The sequence below is a fragment of the Wolffia australiana genome, chromosome 3, assembly GCF_029677425.1.
Source record: "Wolffia australiana isolate 7733 chromosome 3, ASM2967742v1".
Taxonomy (NCBI): domain Eukaryota; kingdom Viridiplantae; phylum Streptophyta; class Magnoliopsida; order Alismatales; family Araceae; genus Wolffia; species Wolffia australiana.
The window spans coordinates 18710392-18730801 of NC_135837.1; the positions used below are offsets into that span (position 1 = coordinate 18710392).

A 20410-nucleotide genomic window follows, 5' to 3' on the forward strand; every position below is an offset into this window, starting at 1 on the left:
AAATGGGTGAAATGCATAATGCTCCTAAAAATCTTTTTGATATGAATCCCCTAAAACTGTAGAGTATGCATTAAAAAACTACAAGTTTATTAAATAAAAGTTGAAGACAAGATGAACTTAATGTTATCCTCAGCATGTTGGGCTAAATATCTCCTTTATATGAATCCCATAAAACTGGAGTATATGCATTAAAAACTACATTTTTATTAAATAAAAGTTGAAGACAAGATGAACTTAATGTCATCCTCAGCATGTTGGCCTACAAATCTCTTTTATACGAATCCCCTAAAACTGGAGTATATGCATTAAAAGCTACAAGTTTATTAAATAAAAGTTGAAGACAAGATGAACTTAATGTCATCCTCAGCATGTTGCTGACACCTTGGACTAAAGGTTATTTCTAATTAGTCGAAACTCAACATACTCGATGAATTGATGAAATACTAGGTCTGGGGAAAAATGGGTAATATATTGATATGTAAGGAGCTCAAAGCAATGTATGTCAAGTCAGACCGGTTCAACATTAGAACGTGCCATTTCCTTACATTCGGACCCATAACTCCAGGAAGTCATTGACCAGTCGAAAATACTTCTGTTAATATGGAAATCTACTCAATCTGCATCATAAAATAGTGAATAATTTGGGTATCATTAATTAGACAGAGTAAATACTTCGACGGTTGTGACATGAATATATCACAATATTTACATAAAAACAAACAATGCTGGAGTTGAGGTCGATCATGAAATCGAGGTACAATAATCTGTACAAGCAGGATCAAGAATGCAATTTGTCAGATATTTTTACTTCAGTGCTTTACCTCCGTAACATTGAATATTCACATTGCGATCTCTATTTTATGACCGTAGAATCTTTACTTCTATCCATGAAAGTATTACTGAGATCTATCTTAGATATACAACGTAATCATTTAAAATGCTTCATTAAGTTGATTAGTCATTATCCTAACCCAAGTACTGACAAGGCAGCTAAATGGTCCAAAGTTCTTTTTAGGTATCTACTCCTACTGTTGCATGCCATGAAGTCACATGAACTGGCCATAGCCATGCTACCGCAAAATACCCTGTTTGGCATCTTCCTTCAGTGACTGCGTCTGCTGTTGTTTATGGCCCTACTTGTACATAGCCAACGACGAAGGACTGCGCTTCTTCTGCTAGAGAAATCTCACCAATTATAATATTTATAACCCGTCCAATGGCCGCTTCCCAGTTGACTGTCCTATCAGGGATTGCCGCCCAGTTATCTTTACCGATATAAACTATGCATCTTGGACGATAAGGTTTCAGAACTTCATTCGGTCACGGGAGAAGCTCTCTCTTAACTTATGTTGCTTCCATCGTCATCAACTTCCCCTCAATAGATGAGTGGACCATGGTGCATTCATCCATTATTACTTGGATACTGTGAGAAGCTATCTGAGTGATTATTTTTTCTTAAGCAAGGAGACTTATCACTGTTGCATCACTTCACCAATCTTGAAACTATCTTCCAGAACTTCTTCTTAATCATCTACCTACGACTGACTTACCACTCTTGGGAGCTGCCCAAATGAAATTTATTTTTGCATATACCTCAGCTAGGTAAACCCAGTATTGAAGTGATTAAGAGGAAGTTGTCTGTTATTACAGCAGAACATGCTCCCTATTATTCGTCCACTTTCTCAAAGGCACTTCACATCAATATTGTAGACGATTCTAATTTACTCCTTTTTCCTATCGTTTTGATCATGTCTGAATCCTCTACCTCGGCCACTATTGGTGGACCAACTGGAATGGTTGTCATGGCTGTTATTGGGATAGTGATTAGAGTCACAGCTCAGAAAATAACTAATTTTGTCCATAAGAGCATTGCCGGAAGACCAACCGTCCCTCAAAAAAATGCTTGTAAAAAAATGGCTGCTAGAGTGGGCTGGGGCATCCTTCTGCTCATGCTTCTCCTAAAGTAAAAATGGCATTCACAATTGGGACTATGTTATTTATCATTATATGATATTTAATTCCCAAACTAAATATCTAACACCTTAACTATAAAGATTCATGTTCCAAATTCAGGGATGCAAGAAAATGATAAGTATGATCAATATCTCAAAATAGATAGGCATGCAAAAATTTGAACTCACAAGTTCATCACTAAAAGTATAAATATTTTAAATGTAAGTAGTTTATCATTTTAATTATTCTTATGATAAATGCAGAAAACTAAAATTCAAAAGAATTATCCTATAATCATATAAATTACTTTAACTTACAAGAAGGTTCATCTTCTAGTTTTTATCTTTTATAGTGAAATCATTAGATGTGGAAGATAACTTGAGCATTATATATGCATCAAATTTTAATTTTAATATTTAATTAAAAATAAATATATATGTTCATAAATAAAGAATAAAGGTGATGGAAGAAATATATATTGTTTATCTTCTCCTGAAAATTATATACATAAAACTAAATGGGTCAGTAAAATCCAACATTCATTTTCCTCTTCCACTGGTCTGACCTTCGGTAATTATTAAATTTTCGCCTCCAGTGTCATATCCACAAAAAACCATTTCATTACATTAAATATTTCAATTAATATGACACCTGACAATATAAAAAACAACCTTTATGAATGTTGAATGCTTCTTTATAGCCTACGAGTTTTCTAATGTCCAAGAGTTTTATCAACATGATTTTTACTCTCCCGATAATATATGAAATCAAGTGGAAATTTTGAGATGGGGATTTTGTATTCGAACTGGATAATGGGTTTCAGAAGTGTGTTATTGTCTAGACGGAATGAATAAACAAGAGAGAGTATTTTGAGGGTTTAGTAGGGTGAGGCAAATGAGTAGTCCAACCTTAAATTAAAATCTTTGATAAATAAGAATACCAACCAATAGTCTACTAGTAATTTTGTGTTATATTAGCTAATATTGACTTAAAACATGACAAAAATCTACAGCAAATAAAAGTATTATATACTAGGTTTACATATGCATATTTAAAGCTTGAAACCTGGGACCTATATTTTTGACGCTTGTTCTATCATAGTTCTACAAGATATTTTGAAAATGACTTTTGGACAAGCTTTTTCCTAAACTCATCAACGAAATAGTATTCAATTTTCAATAAATATAGATTGACACTGGTAAAATAAAACTTAGAGAGGATCCTGGAGTATTTTATCACTAATCCACGAAAAATATCAAGTGAAATTTCTAGAATGAGAAGATAATAGTATCTGAATGAATGTATACATGGGATTTGAAGCATATTTAGTCTGGTAAATTCATAATATCAAATATATAAAGCACCTAAAGGAGATACATGTGTATGGAACTTAACAAAATGGAAAGAATGCATGATGTGGTATAAATCATAGACTTGGTTTACATGTGCACAGAGGATGCACTAAACGGTTTGAAATACATGTTACTAAGAAATTCATCCAATATTACTTATCTCACTAAGGAGATAAATTGTATAGTGTATCGGATATCTTGAAACCTATTGACACACGAGAAAAATATTGAAAGTTGTTTTTACTGGCCTTATCTAGAGGAAGTTAATAAACTTGAATAAAATAATTTATTCCATTCCTTGGTTTAAGATACTTCGTTTTGGCCATAGCTTGGTCTAGAATGACAAGATCTTGGACCTACAAACTAGGAAAAACAATTCAAAATTACACAATGAAAGTGATAATAAAATTTTAATTCTCAACCCGCTTGTTCTCACTAGCGAATATATATATTGATACAGGTGGACAAGGATAAAGTCAACAACATCATTTTCATCTATACAAACCAAAATTTATTTCCCATAACTATAATGTGGAAAATAAGCATTCTTAAGCCTATCAATTATCAGATGAATCAGCGAATATCGACATGCATATTTTTTCAGCTTCCTGTCATCCTATACCATTCTGGTTTCATGTTTGTTAAAAAATCAGAACGGAATCTATAGAAAAGCTAGAGAAAAACTAAATGGGAATGTCACTTACTCGTTATGATTATGATAGAGTGAATCTGATGTCATTTTAATATATATATATATTCACATATATATATATATATCCTCACTAGCGAATATATATATATATATTCACATTTTATTCTTCCAGCCATGCTTCCCCCTTGGAAAATATTTGTAAGTATCATATTAGTTTCTAATCCTCATTTAGGACAAGAAAATATTCACACTCAAGAACAGAGTACATACGATTTAAATTTACTTACTATGTGTGGAAACAACCATATGATAGCTTTTCAAGCTGAAGATGAGGTTATGACAGTAATTTAAAAATGGGTTAGTATTTTATATTAATTTTAAACGTTTGATGATTTTTCTTCCGGAAACAGTCATACCAATCTGAAACCTAGATGGCATTATCTAGAATAACAGATCAATTTATACTAATATAAATGTGAAATAAGACAATCTAAACATAAATTTAGTGGACCTAGATATCAATTAGAACATTTAAAACATTTATTTGAGGGTGCATTTATCTGAGGATACAAAACCAAGGTACTAATTCTCTCTTTTATTGGAAATATTATAAACAAATACAAATTGGAAGAAAAATATATGATCTATATTCAAAGAGAAAAAACTAACGATGAAATATGTTTAATACTGCATTTTTATATTTTTAACCCCAGGGAATGGCTATGGACAGAATTTGTTACTCGAGTTGTTTCGATGAAATTATTTTTTCTTTATAAATATATTATTCTAGGCAATATACTCAATAATATCAATTTTTAATTTAATTAATTCATTATTGAGCAATGATTTCACTTATAAGACCGCCTAAAAAATTTTAACAAATTCTCATATAATGGAACCCAGCAGGAAAGGATTTATTGATTTATATTTATTTTGATTTTGATTTTATGCTTGTGAAAACTTTTAAGCGTTACCATAAACTCAAGAGTCGTGACGTCCACATCCTTTTCATGCCTAACTCCCTAATCTCATTAACTTTTCTATTTATGATTCCTTAGGTTTATTTTCTTTGAAAAAATATGCCCTGCTCCTACTATTACTCTGCCATAATTCATATGATAAAAATGCCAAATTCAAATGTTCAAAATCATTTGTATAGGAAGATTCATTTAAGTCAAATTTTCAAATAAGCTCCAAAATATTTTCGGAGTTCCAAGTCAAACTTACATGTAGGAGATTAAGCTACATTATGGATGGGTTGATGGTCGACTTTCAGACTCGGCAAAATTACATTATGGATGAGTTGATGAACATATTGCTAGCCAGAATAATGTACACACAATAAGTTAGATAGTTACGCATGAGAAATATGAACAGTAGTTTCCACGGATGGAAACCCGTCATATTTATCCATAATAAATCAAGAAAAGAAGTCTTACAACAGTGATGGAAATCAAAGAAGATCCCACAAAGAGGATCGACCAAAAGATTTTCCGCCTAGTTGGAGGGTTAAGCCAAGTAACACAACCAACGCTGACCTCTAGCATGGACTCCCCATCCAGATAGAACGCCTGAAAAGCAAACAAAATTTTGGGTTTTTCAATGGAACAAACACTGCTGATCAAATTTCACATAAATCAGCTACAAGCAAAAAGATATTGAATGTTACGCACTGGCATGCTGTTGAGAAGCCCAAGGCTGGCAGAGACGCGCAGCATAGATAAAAAAACCCTTTCCAGAATGTCGGGAAGGTGAATGCTCAATGATCCGACAGACCACCGGGGATAATACGCAGATAACTTGATCAAATTCGCCGCAGAAATATCCCCAACAAAAACTAAGGTTTCACGACATGTCTTTGGCCCAGATTCAAGACCACTAACCGTCAATGATCTTTTATTTTTTACAACTTTCAGACACTCTGAGTCATGGGATCTTAAGAATGACACTTCTACCCATACTGAGTAAGGGCTCTGAACAGGTCCTAAGCAGAATTCATCCTGAAGCAGTGAAAGAAAAAGGTAAATTGTTTTCAAAGGAGTAAAAAAATAAATAATACAATTATAGTTTGCAAACCTCTGACGCAGTATTTTTGCATCCAGACCCACATTTTTTCAATTTTACAACATCCTGTGGGGGAAAACAATATCCTTGACGAGAGTTATTTCCATCTGAAGCAGTAGTTTTAAAAGCCACAAGGTCCCCAGGACAAGCCTTTTCACCCTCCACCGCTAAAACAGCTTTCTCTTCTATCCAGGATTGTGGGATACAGTAACCACTTGGTTGCAATGAATTGTAAGGGAGATTACGAAATCTGGGATCCAGATCCGAAACCTTCTCAGACCATTCAATAGGGCTATGAATTTCTTGGCCGTTTAATGACAAAATAATGTCACCTGAAGACAGATATCCCGCTAATGGAGATGAGGGAGGCACGTTTAGAACCTGCAACCGCACAAAATTCTAGTTTAGATCATTAACGGTAATGTGAAGGCAACGCAAGTTTTCGAGATGGGATAGGGATACATACCACTGGACTTTCTCCATGTATATACATTGGATATAATGCCGTTGGCAGCAAAAGCAAGGTCAAACCACACACTGCAGAAAACTGTAGGCAATGGACAAGTAAGTCAAAAGCAGGTAAAAAAATTCTTTGTTATAAGGGAAAAGGGAAGATCACCCCCGAAGCCATAATCAACCTTCTATCTTCAGTTGGGAAACATAAAATTCTATAGACAGGAGACATAAAATATCTTCATTCATGTGCTACCACTCCCTTTGTTGATTGGAACTTAAATATAATTCCCACTAACTCAAGAGACTTTAAAATTCAACTGGTATAATGTTACATGGTCGTCCCACTAAGTTAATGTGAACTGAAAGCATAACTAGATGCAACGTAATCATAAAGGAATAATCAAGGTCCGCTTCCAATTCTATCCTCCCTCCCAGCTCCGAAAAGAACTAACAATTTTAAGAAGTCATAGTATTTTCCCTTTCTTGTCAAAAGTAAATGGTATAATCATTTTTTTTTAATAACAAAATGGTATAATCATAGTTTCCCTTTCTTTGGACTCCGAACCATGTAGAGGAAGACGGAACCCTCAATTTTAATTGAATTCATATTTTTCCTTTCTCTACCCTAATTCTTCTCCCTGGACGGCGGGGCCAATCCCATCGCCCTGCCTTATGTAATTTGTGATCTATCTTCATATTCTCTTCACCAAGTTCAGTATTTTGCCCTTTCAGACACTCAACAGCGCCATGCCATTCTAAGTTTGTAAGATCCTAGCTGCAACCATTTTTAAAAAAAAATTAATCACTGTAAAATTATATGGGAGAAACCATCAGACCACAACAGTGAAAAAAAAAATTCACGAATAACAGGCGTTAAATGGAAAATGAAACCAATTAAAATTAAAATTATTTTGAAAAAAAACTATTAAAATTATTAGCTAACAATGAAATATAAAATAATGATGGATGTTTTAACTTTTGCGGCCAAAGTTTCAACAAAGTGGACAAAAGTTGATAATTAATGTTCCTTTCAAGTAGGAGGTCACTAATATTTTAGTGCATTCTAAGCTGATAAATAAGTTCAGTTCATGAAAAAGGATCTAATCATTCATTACGTGACCAATGAAAATCTCAACCCTCTTTCCCCCATTGGCTGAAAGGGGTTGTCTAATGATCCGCTTTACTAGTAATCATGTCTTACCAAGTTTATTCTGAGTAGGGAAAACATGATGATGAGATGGCAGACCAAAGTGTATAATAACAAATGTATTTGGTCTGATACCAAAAAGGAGTGAACTACAAAAATACAGCAGCATAACGAGAAGGCTTCCAGGAAAACTCACAGCAAAATTATGCCAAACGCCGGCACAATAAACCCGAAGTGCAGCCAAGGAGGGCAAAGTCTGAAGCACACTCTCGTTGATAGCAACCAACGCACCGGGAAATATGATCGACAGAAATATTGCAACGTATTCTATTTGCACACCCTGACTGCCATTTGTTTTGGTGTGGCCAAAATTATCGGCAATGAGAATCTAAAAATGAAGCACTAAATTTATGTAGCGGCATACAAAGAAAAGGAAAGAAATAAAGCGACGTAACTACGAAACTAACTATGCAACGTAGCTCTAAATGCATGAAGAATGAACCAGCAAAAAATGCCCAAAAAAGGAGAAAAAGACATCATTCTGATCTAAATAAATCACGCAGTTGTTAATGTGATAGAAAAATAGCTAAAAAATGGAATCAGAGGGGAGCATAATGAGCTTAAAGCTTATTCCCAGAGTTCATTATGAACAAATTTAATCACGATAAATGAACGTATAGTTCAATCAAAGGATAAAAGCTTCGAATAGAGGATACAAAAAATGGAATCATGCAAAAAGTTTATGAAAAGTATGCTGGCACGAATTTTGATCCGTTTTACAAGTAGATCTAAAAATTAGATTCCAAAATAACCTGAAATTCATGCGCTTATGTCCGCTATTTTAGAGAATCCTAGCAATAGGACTAACTAAATTTCAAAAAATTCTTCTCAGATAGCATGTTTGTCATTAGGTAGAAGCTGTGCATTGATCCCAAGGTGAGAGAAAATGAAACACATCAGAGCAAGGAAATATCATCATTCCTAGTTTCTTTCTCCTTCCAGAATGCTACACGTGAGTTATAGAATACAAAACTCTCTGTAATTACTCCAATATTCAAAAGCCATAGTAGGATTTGATACTCTACAACTTCATCGTCAACGTCAATGACCCTCATAAAAGTTGACGAATTTTAGTAAGATTGACGATGATGATAATGTTGATGAGGTTAGACTTGACTGTTGTTGTTGAGGATGGTGGTGCATCACACACGGTTGATGCCATTTGGCAACATCAGTTGTCAACTTAGTAAAATCTACTTTTAAAAAATTAACCTCATCAACTGGCCTTCGATGATAGTTGACGTTGATGACATCAGCAGCTGACGTCATCGTCATAATTGATATTCTGCATCAAAGTAATTGGGATGCAACAAACCCAAGATCCAAGAAGCAGATCCAATTCCAACCTCAGGAAAAATAACTGGGAATGTATTCAACCTAGAATTGCCTAAATTTCATCTTAGGCCTGTCGGCCCTCATCGTTATTCCAGTGTCAAGACTTCCTCAGACAGATAACTATGAGACAACAGGGTACAGATACCTGATTAGCGTTTGCCGCCAGTTCTAGGTCACAGAAACATGAGAGAACGACTCAAAGTTGAACAAGCAAAAAACATCATTTCCTCATTAGCATAGAACGACTAAATACAGACACGTTACAAAGTAATTTCAACAGTTATACCAGCCAAAAGTTGTGTAACACGTGAGAAACACATGTTATCGCTTTAGCAGTATAGAATAAGCTATCTTATGAAATTGTATAATCATCTATCTGCCTATTTAACCCAAATCGGAGGTAGGGATCTGATAGATTTTATTCACGAGAGTACCAAAGAAGGAAGAGAAAGTGGTCGAGTCAACGCCAGGTTGACCAAGCAGACTAAACAAGAAGTACCTGGCGCCACCATATAAATAAAGACCCCAAACAGGTATAGGGGTCATTCGTGCATTCTTGTTTTTTTTCCGATTCCAGAGTGGACGGAAGGGCCAGAGCGGGAGGAGTTGGAGCTTCTGTCGCCTGGAGGGAGGACCTCATCCCGGAGAGGAGGAGGCGCCCGCGCTCGAGGAGGAACTCATCCCGGAGAGGAGGAGTCGTCTCGGCAACATTCCTATTCCATTTACTTACACCGCATTCCCCATTTCACAGCTCTATACCTACTGTAATTGTGAACGACTACTCAGTCGCGGATTCTTGGAGGGAAGTATATTCAAAAAATATACAACATTGTTGATCTTATCAGGATCATATCAACCAGAAGAGCCAATAGAGGAGTCAAAACGAGAGAAAAGAGGGTTAAGATTAGCAAGGAAAAGAGTGGCTCACGATGTCTGATTTCATAGCTCGCTCTCTCTATGCGAGAGAGAGAGAGAGAGACAGTATATGTACGGGAAACATCATGTTGAAGATACAGTTCACAAACATTTTAGGCTGTTTTGTGCCACTACTTGTAACTTCAAATCCTGCCCTCCAACGAGGAGGGCTACATATTTAAAGGAAAGTGCAAGATGAGAATGCCCCTAGTGGGCATACTATAGGGAATAGATCGTGACATCTTCCCTCTTTTTCCTTCAAAAAATAAAATAAATAAATGAATATCCACGTTTGTAGTGTTAATATCAAACACGACCTGTATTTATCATAAATATAAAGGAATGAGGTTGATAACAGTGTTTCTTTTGTGGAAAAACTTGGTAACAAAAACATGTCATCCAAAATAAATTATTCTCCAACATAAACAACACATGCATTTCATTTGTGGTAAAGAATGTAATTTTTTTACCTTGAGGCTGCTATGGCGTGCCCAAATTCATGAACAAACACAGAAATCAGTGTCGATAAAATCATGATGGCCCCATCCATCAGGGATAACAACTTGAGAGAAGCTGCCTGAATGGAAATAAAAAATTCATGTAACCCAGATTAACAAAGCAAGCCATGATCCAAGCAGATGAATGTACTAACCAAAGACGGAACGCCCGTCAACCAATCAAAAGGTAAGTTACAAAAGCTTTTTCCACTGAATTCCAGGAAGGTGCATGCCAACTGCTGCAGAAGAATCTGGTAATCATTGGAAAAAAAACATATTAACATTTACAGGAAACGACATAAATAATATCAAGAAGAGGAAATGGATCATCTTGTTTCTCACCATGAAAATGTAGCTCACAAAAAATTTATACCAGCAAAATGTTTCAACAATCATGCTTTTCTAGCAACCAAAACGTCGAAACTAATGCCAGGATAAAGGAAAAACAACCAGTAGGTATCAGACTACTGAATGGAATCCAGTTACAAAGGCAGAGAGCTATGCGAAGTGTATTAATACATTGGAAAGTAGATGAAGGAGAATATTCTGATGTGATTCCATGAGATTTGAAAAACTAATTAAATTCCCACAACATGATAGTGTAATTAAATGTGTATTGGAGCTAATCTTATTTTCAATATTAGTTTTCCTCTCCCTGTGTTGTATCTGTTCATAAAGATATGTGTAAACCCAAGGAAATTCCACTAAATGATCCCAGATTTCGAGTCTCACAGTGGGCCAAGAGAGCCTTTATTTTGGCTTGGAAGAAAAAATAATAATTAGAAAATATAAAGCGAATGACGAATAACTTTTTTCTTGATTGAGGATGCTGTGGATTCTTTATATCTGGACATGGGGAACAATGTAGAGATATATGGTGGGAATGAAGTAAACAACAAAAATAAGAGATTAATAAAGAAGATAGCATTTTCTCAAGCACGATAAAAAAGGAAGACTCATTAGGGTTTCATAGAAACCTTAGCAAAAACCCTTATCCCGTTCCTTAAAAGAATTTCTTAACCTCATGTCTAATCCCCATAAGGCCTGTTATATAAGGATCATTTGGACTCTTCACCTGATGGCAAATAGGGCCTAAGCATGAGGCCCATAAGCGCCCTCCAGAATAAAGTGGGGTTTTTTTTTATTTTAATTAATTGAATCTTGTTTTTCTCCTGGAAACCCTTATCTCTCTGCAGGTCAATTCCACCAGCGACACAATTAATGACCCAGGACACTCTAAACTAAGTATTAGTTAGACCTCCTCACAGACGGCCCCCCTCTAGTTATCTAAGAAAACTCTTCCAACTCAATACTATGTTACCGAGCAAAGTTATGTACCTGTCCCGTTCCAATATATTCTCTCAATAGGCACCTTCTCCTTGGTCTAGATTGCCTCCTCTGAAAGGTAATATCTTTTAAGATAATTGCCTTGAGTCATCCTTCAAGCTTCTCAATTTTAAGCTTCTCTTTCTAACCTTCACCTAGTTCTTGTTTGATTGATATAAAGAAAGTCAATGTATTGGCTAAACGATGCCCTGGCTCTTGCCCAGCCCTTTCTTTGTTTCCTATCGGTTATGTCTATTTTAGTTGTATGTCCGGCTTGCTACTCTGGAGCTCATCTTTGTTCATATATTCTTTCTTAGCCAGTACTCCAAATGCCGTTGGTTTTCTCTGATTCCCCATGTTGGAGGTCAACATCCTCCATAAATATTGAGAAGAGATGCAGACCCCTAGATATCGGTTATATATTTTAGCTAAGAGATCAGTGCTCAAATTTTTACACCACAAAATGTGAGTCCAAATGGAACAAATAGACATTGTCTCCTCTTTGGCTTCACATTTAGATTGTGAGAATAAGCCAATGCTTTCGTTCCCTGGTCTATCCTTGCTTTCGGCTTAAGCTTCCCACGTGGAACACTGAGTAGCTGTTCTTCTAAGACGAGAGGATGTAAGTTGGTTGATCATTTTTCAAAATCTCGTCTATCTCTAATTGTCACACAGTCAAATCTCGAGCTAGGTCTCTTGCTCGAATCTGGTGTGTGCCGGCCTCAGTGCTCGGAGCAAAACACTGCGCAGCCTTGATCTCTTACAGCGGAAGTCTTTGCAAATGCTTAAGATCGCATAGAAAGGGTTAGAGGAGATGGTGGGGACGCAGCCCCGTCAGGGAATAGGGTCATTGCATTAATATCATAAAAGAGTACATCATCATTGGGATCATTACATGGGGGAAGACGAGGGGTGATACGAAGAACGGGACGAGGCGCCTTGCGCCAGGGTAGTGTCGCCACACCGCCTCGAGGCTGCCGCTCCGCCGCTACACAAGCGCCCCAGGCCGGGCGCCGCGCGCCCGCGGGCGTGGCGATCACTCACATCACCCCTGCCTTGACGATCACACACGCCACCAGCACCCGTGTCATCACCTTCGCACGCAGTCTGCACGACGCTACTGCATTCGACACCCCGAGCTGGGCGTTACGAGCCCAGCACTACCCGCAGGAGCGCTTCACCGCCTCCATGCAATGCGCACGCTGCTCGTGCGGCCGCTGCGCGGCACCCCGCACAACTCTGCGCGCTGCACCCACGGCACGCCGCCCAGCTTGCTCGTCCCACGCCCGTGTGCAGCGCTTCCCGCTCCCACGCAGCGCTTGGCGCTTGCGCGTAACGTTGGCGCCCGCGCGTGCCATCGCTACCCATAATGACTCAGTCCTTTAATGTCGTGAGCCTATAACGCGAACACGCCCTCCCAACAAGCACGCAGGCCTCTGGGCAGGGAATGTCGCCTAGTTAGGGGCCTAACACTAATGCACATGGAATCCATGCAGACCTGGTTGATGCCTTTTTGCCATTCTTGCACCTTCTCTTTGATATGCAGCTCTTCTCAAGTAGAATTCCATGCCAAGTCTTTTCCTGTTCTTGCATTCTTACAAATATGTGGGGACCGATTTGTAAGTTCAACAAGTACAAATCCTTGTTCTGGAACGCTGGGGTTAACACTGCATCACTGATCACACGCTGACTTTAAATTCTTCCATATAGCCCACATGGATAGCCTAAAGTGGTATAGTTAATCTCTCAGTGTAACTAATCTACCATTGCTCACTCCAATACCACCATTGAACCCTAAACACCAATAGTTTTTGCTCTCTAATGAAGTAGTGGAAATGAGCACAGAAGAGATACTAAGGGAGAAGATATAACCCAAACTATCACTAGAATTGAGATACCAATGTTACTCCTGTTGGGTGCTCTTTTCCTCAGGCTCCACATTGAACCTAATGCCCAGAAAAAAAAACTCAAACTATATTATTCTAGAATTTTTCCATGACCCTGGAATCCCATCCAATTATATTAGATCTGGGAGGAAAAAAACATACACCTAAGCCTACTCTAAGCGCTAAAGTGTGATATTGGAGCTCTGCAGGGACAGCTATGTGAATCCAGATTGGGATGTGCCAAGAGACGGGATATGAAATAAAAACGGGTACCTAGACAACGAGTTAGCCTACAGATAGCAGTAAATAACTTCATTCATGGCTTTTCTTGTAAAAGCTGCCAACTGGAGAGGAAGAGAGCATGTGCTTTGGAATGAGGCCCGTGTCAAGTGGAATAAGTAGAAAGAATAAGGAGGATCAAGAAAGCACTAAGCACACTAGGAACAGGTGCTAGAGATTTGAATAAAACAAGGGAAGAACTAGAGGGGGTGTAGCAATGGCCCAAGAGGGCCCCTGAGGCAGAAGGCCAATTGGCCACTTAGGAGGAAGGTGCTCAGAGGGAATATTGACGATCTGCAAGAGGATCTATTTGCTCCTCCCAATTGTCGCTCTGATTTGTAGTAACAGGAAGAGGGGACAACTACGAGGCTTCTATAAACGATAATCAACACATCCTTGGCCTTTTTCCAAGCTGTGTGAATTATCACAAATGTATTTTGAGAGGAAGGAATATGTTATAGTGTGCATTAAAACGAATAAAGATTCGTGGTTTAAGCACTTCCAAGAAGAATCGATGCAGAAAACTGAGTAGGTACCATTTGCTACAATCGTTCACCAGAGAACAAGCAGAAAGCGAAAGATAGTTGGGAGAAATGATTGGATATCTTCCTCCTTGCCGTTGGGAATGGTCCTTCCAACTGCTCCAGCTCCACCACGCTCCATGATGAAAATTTGAAAAAGAAAAGACTTGATTAACCAACTAAACCACATCGTGTTATTTATTACAGTTGGCAGCCTCTAACCACACATGCTGCCTCTTTCCTGCACGTTTGAACCTTTGATACAATCCTTGATGTAGGTTTATATTGGGGAAGGTGATAGAGGGGAAATGTACATGTTCCCAAGGTTGGGGAGTAGTACAGGAATGATCGCAGGAGAGGTCAAACAGAGAATGCAGAGATCGACTAGGGAAGAGTCGCCTGAAGACATGGTGAAGGTTAAATGATCACAGGGATGGGGATCGTCGAAGATTAAAAGAGAATAGATTGGCAGGAGGTAGGGATTGGATTAGAGGGGAGCCGGCTGAAGATTAAGCGAGGCAATGACAAGGGTAGGGGTATGCTAGATAATCGAGGGCACAGTCAGAGATGAAGAAGATCGAGACAGAGAGTCAAGCCACCGATCTTACCTTGATTCTTGACCCCCATCCTAAAGAGAGGGCTACAACTATTTAAAGAGTAAAGGGCACCCAAACCCTAAACACTGAATGACTAAAATGGCCTCTAATGGGCTATAAAGCTGAAGATACCCTTAATGGTTCTCAATGATTTCTCCTATACCTAATATCAGTCCATAATTCCAGCAATTCCAATAATGTCAGTATCGTAGCCTTAGAGAAGCAATAAATTTTGAGCAACTGATAAAACCCTTTGTTTCTCAAAGAGAAAAATCTCTATTTCACGTCCAATTGAATATTTTTCCAGGCAGTTGCAGCAGAAATACAACAGAAGATGGGAAAGAGAAACGGAACAAGAGGAAGTCTTTGACTCAATCAGCAGACTTCACTCCGATTAAGAACGAGGAAGAGGAAGGAGTAGGGTTAGAGCTGGAGTGGAGAGGGAGGTGGTGAGCTGGAGAGTGAGAGAGAGAGCTTACGAGGGTTTTGGCCACCTTCCTCCCTGAGGGGTATTTCACTTTTAATGAATCACGGCAAGCCATGAATCATGTTGCTGGATGAGCTTGGCTTGGGGTGGCCCCTTTCTGGCCCAAAAATAAAGAGGGTCGTTTGCACCCCTTTTGCTACTGGCAAGACTGGATCGATGTCATAACAGAAACAAAACAATGAGAGAGAAAACAATGAGAGAGCTCCAATAGAAAATGTATTACCCGTTGATTAGCTTGAGTACAGTGTTCCACAGATTACTAAAAACTAATAGAAGATTTCCAGATTCCTCTGAAGAACATAGATTTTCCCATAGATTTAAAAACGCAAGTAATGAAAAAGATATAAGGAAAGCTTTTTCTACTTACCATTGTAATGATTGTGAAAAATATGAAGCTTACACCAACGCCCAATGTGAACCAAAAACGTAAAAACCTGAAATTAAAAATAAACAGCAAAAACTACCTTAAAGTAGAGTTTAAGGAGGCCAGATAGCTGAAAGACCAATGCACCAGGCAACTAACCTGATCCCAACAAGCCAATGAAAAAGGGAAGAAAACTTTCGTCCCAGTATTAAAGTGTTTAAATATTATGGCATGAAAAAAGTTCAACTTATTTAAAAATGCCTAGTTGTGACCGAATTTCCCAAAAGATGCATATAGACTACAACGGGATACACCAAGAATTCGTGATATTATTTGGTAACCCAAAGTACCATATCAAACTCCTGGATTTCTTAAAGGAGCCTGCAGCGATTACATTGAAACAAAAGAGCTCATCAATTTCTTAGAAACATGAAGTTTGAGTACATTAATTCGGAGACCATCAATGGTTACCTGATAGGGGGAGAGCCAAGTTAATTCAGATGGCCCTGTATGACAGAACGGGGAAAAGGGAAAGTATACTAAGAAGAAGACCAAAGGACCAATATAATTGCCCTAAATCTGGGGAGTAAATGCTGCCTAGGCCCTGCTTGATCTTCTGGAAATGTTAGGCAATAATTCAGGAATATTCTCAGGAAGGAATACGAAGTGCGTAAAATATCCCAGCACAATGCTACCTTGTTGCTACAATTCGTAAACAGTAAACATCTCTCAGCAATTTCTGAGGAAAAATGAATTGTGCCTTAAGGTTAGACATAAGAAGAACATGTTTTTGGTGGCCCAAGTGCTTTAATCTCAACATTCTCTATGTCAACCATAAGAAGAGATCCACCTGCAGTTAGATATTTCCTGGCCAATGTGGATGTAGAATATGAGAAGAATTTTCAAACTCGATGTAGAATCAATGGGAGGTAGAAGTATAGAGAAAGCAAAGCAAGAGAAACTATAGAGAGAGATAAGAGAACAAAAAGAAAGTTTAAAGACAAAATTAACAGACACCCTTATTTCATGTCAAGCTTTGCAATAAAGAGAATAGAGAAAACAGATAGGGCAAGGGAAAGGAAATAGAGAAAAGATGAACATTAAGGTAGTGGTCCATTGAAGGTGTGATAGGAAAACTTGATGCTGCTGGACCACAATTTTTTATTGATGAAGATTGCCACAAGAGGATGACCTAGAGCCAGTACAACTGGTTGGAACCAGGATGGACCATGGTTGGACCACGTGCTGGACTGCTGAAGCACTCTGCTGGTCCCCAAGTTGGAACCTTGCTGGACTGCAGAGTGTCCATGACTGGACTGCAGCTATACAGCAGCTGGACCCCAGCGACATTTCAGTGGCAGGCTGGCCTCTGTGAGGAAGACCCTTAAAGGCCAACCCAATCAGAGCTCACCTCAGCGAGCCCAACCATGGGCTACTGGCCACAGCCAATCCCACCATGGCCCAGGCCACTGCGGAACTATGACTGAACTGCAGCAGTATCATGTCTGGACCCTCTCTGGACCGCATGCTGAATCACATCAGGATTGCATTCGGTAAGGTCATCGAGGCCTGGGCTGTGGTGGGGTCAGCTGCGGCCAGTGACCATGCGTGGGTCCACTGAAGTGAGCCCAGTTGGGGCTGGCCTTTAAGGGTCTTTCTCACAGAGCCATGCTAGCCACTCAAATAGCGCCTGGGAACCAAATGGCTGCAGTCTCGACAACTGTAATGGCACCTTTAGAATCAGATGAGCACTATCTCTTGGTGAACTGTAATGGCACCACCTGTAGAACCAAAACGATATCTAGAGAACCACACTGCATCCTCAAGGACTGAAATGGAGCTATCCTCTTGAGAACCAAATCGATACCTTGAAAACCACAACAACACTGGTTCCTTGATAATTAAAATGAGCCAACAATGAGTCAGAGATCGATCCATCAGGCTGTGCGCTGCAGGCTGCAGTCTGGTTGAGTGAAGTTGTAAGATGAAGAGAGGCCACTGTGTTGCTTAGAATTCTGCCGCTTGATCCAACAGCAGAGGAAGAGAAACCATATGCAGCAGAGCAGGGGGTGGCTAAGTGTGGTACAGGAAAGACTGTTGGCACAGGGGGAGAAGCCAGCAGTGAGTAGGAAGAAGCGACAGTGGCAGACGGTGGCTATACAGCAGCCTGGATGGCAATAGCGCAGAGCACGTGCAGACAATTTCTGGGTTTCTGTTTGAGCCGTGTAAGTTGCTTGCAGGAAGTAAGAGGGCTGGCAGCAAGAGAGAACTACAGGTGGATGAGGGGCAGTGACCAGCAAAACAGATGTGGCCAACATGGATGTCAGTCGAGCAGGTGAGGCAATTGTGGAGCAGCAGAAGAGTAGATCCCCAAAAAAAAGGATTCACCATTCCTGACCAAAAACAGGCGAGTAAATTTCGCACCTGCTGCTAGGTGGAAGCTGCAAACAGCCAGAACTGTGGGAAAGTTTGCCAAACATGCCAAAAAGTTGTAGGAACTGGCAACCATAAGCTGATAGACGACTAGTGCTTTTACTGGGAGACAAAGATGATCTGAGAGGTGGAAATGCGGGAGAATAACAGTTTTGAAAGACTAATCAACTAAGAAACTAACTGCCAGAAGTTCCAAAACCTCACTATTTTGCTGCTTTCTTAAAGGGAGAGTTGTTTTCTTCGAAGGAAAGAGTAATAAAAGAGGCCCAAAGTACCATTCAAATGGGCAAGGGGATCATATCAGTATCAGCCCCAGAGCAAGGTCGAGGAGAGAGCTAAAATTCGCTCAAATGTGGTGATGAGGTCGTCCATGGGTTGCCAGTGATGAGCTTCTTCTTTTTTGGCCCAGGCCTCCCCATCCATAAGTGGATAGTAAAAGAGATAGCAGAAACGAGAGAGAGAGAGAGATAGAGAGAGAGAGAGAGAAAGAGAGAGACAGAAATAAGAGAAGAGAAAAAAGATGATAGAGCAGTAAAGAGAACCTCCTTTCTGTATACTCTTATCAAAATGGCTTTGACGTCCTATATGCTAGTGCCAGTAAAAGCCATAGCCTTTACTTCCTCTTTTGGATACCCGAACAGCCTTCGATTTCTTTTATCTTAACATTTTACTCCTTAGGCAGATCTCTCACGAACCCAGAATAAAAGGAATTCGTAAAATCTAAAAGCCTCAGCACATCCATATTTAATTATTCGAATAAAATAAGCAGACTTACCTCGCATGCCTAGACCCCAGAACAAAAAGGAAACCATTGAAAGCAGAAATCTTGACGTCACAATACCTAACAGTATAAGATAAAAACCAAACAAAATAAATTTCTACGAATGTTCATTGTTAACTTTAAATCAAGAAGACACCAAACGTAACGAATACGTTACTAGTGAACACGGTTACCGAAGTATGACAATGAATGAAAAACAAGATCTCATTGCCAATGGTTCCTCGGCAAAAACGAGGGTTCTTCATAAATTAAGAAAGATTAGATGAGAGGAAGACAAGTACAAATACTGAGTCGCTAAATCAGTCGAAAATTCTTGTTCAAGTAAGCTAAACAGTAACCGATTTCAGGGAACGACCAAGCAGCCAACGAACGGAAAACACAAAACATTAATATAAGTGTGAAAGCGAAACTAGCAAATATTAAAGGAAAAAAAAATTTACTCAACCTAAGGAGAAGAAACGGCACTTTTATGTAATAAATCTGCATAGCTCGGTTTTCAGTGGCGAAAACTGGTAGAACCCATCTAACATCATCTTATTTCAGAAATTCTTCAACGTGGATAATTATTGTTGATCCTAATCGTTTTATCAACTAATCCACCAAAGTCTCGACCACAAGAACTATGATCACGAACGATAGCAACGAAAATACGGGTAGAGTCCCAGAGCAACGGCACGCGAAAGTCAAGATTAACATTTTCTCTATTCTATGTTCCAAAAGAAAAAAATTCCTCTATTCCGAGACGGACAACTTCGCGGTGGAGGAGAAGAGATTACCAACACGATACGGTGTTAGAGAGGCGCTTCCTGGAATGAAACGGCAGAAGGGACTGTGATCCCCTATTTCGCCTCGATCGTCTCTCCCCAGGCATTGGTTGCACCGTTGCCTTTGTCACGCTGCTCGAATCTCGATTTCGTTGCTGGTGGAAACAACCCCTCGCAATTCCTTGATCGTTTAATATATGATTAAACACATTAACATTGGCTGAGAAATGTGTTCTTGAGAAAATCTTAGGTCTCTCGCGGAAGAGAGATCAAATATTTGATCAAAATCTTACTCACTGCGGCGTCACTCGATCAAATCATCTACATTTAAATAGTTAAATACATTTCTTTTGAAGATAATTATTTGGGTAATCTGATATCACACTCAGCTGTCTATTATTCCAAACCGCCTTTGAATCACTACTTTTTAAAAAATAAATGGAAAATGGTTGTACTGATGTCTCTCTCAAGCGGTCAAATCTCGAGCTAGGAACAATGTCAGATTGACGTGTACCGGCCTCAGTGCTTGGGCAGGAACACTG

At 38.9% G+C, this 20410-nt stretch overlaps 1 protein-coding gene across 2 annotated transcripts; it reads right to left on the bottom strand.

The window, feature by feature from the left end:
* Window positions 1–5256: 5256 nt before the first annotated feature.
* Window positions 5257–20161, bottom strand: LOC144701206 (Peptidase M50 family protein). Of its 2 annotated transcripts, none has more exons than XM_078572947.1 (10): window positions 19881–20161; window positions 19099–19164; window positions 15894–15960; window positions 10587–10682; window positions 10405–10511; window positions 7821–7968; window positions 6488–6568; window positions 6034–6402; window positions 5631–5957; window positions 5257–5528 (listed from the first exon to the last, which is right to left on the bottom strand). In XM_078572947.1, exons 1-10 carry the CDS (start codon window positions 19973–19975, stop codon window positions 5364–5366), a joined length of 1521 nt encoding a protein of 506 aa, XP_078429073.1. In that variant the 5' UTR covers window positions 19976–20161; the 3' UTR covers window positions 5257–5363. The 2 variants fall into 2 exon arrangements, with proteins under 2 accessions (XP_078429073.1, XP_078429074.1); XM_078572948.1 differs by lacking the exon at window positions 19881–20161 and adding an exon at window positions 15519–15674 and having other exon boundaries at window positions 19099–19165.
* Window positions 20162–20410: the final 249 nt, after the last annotated feature.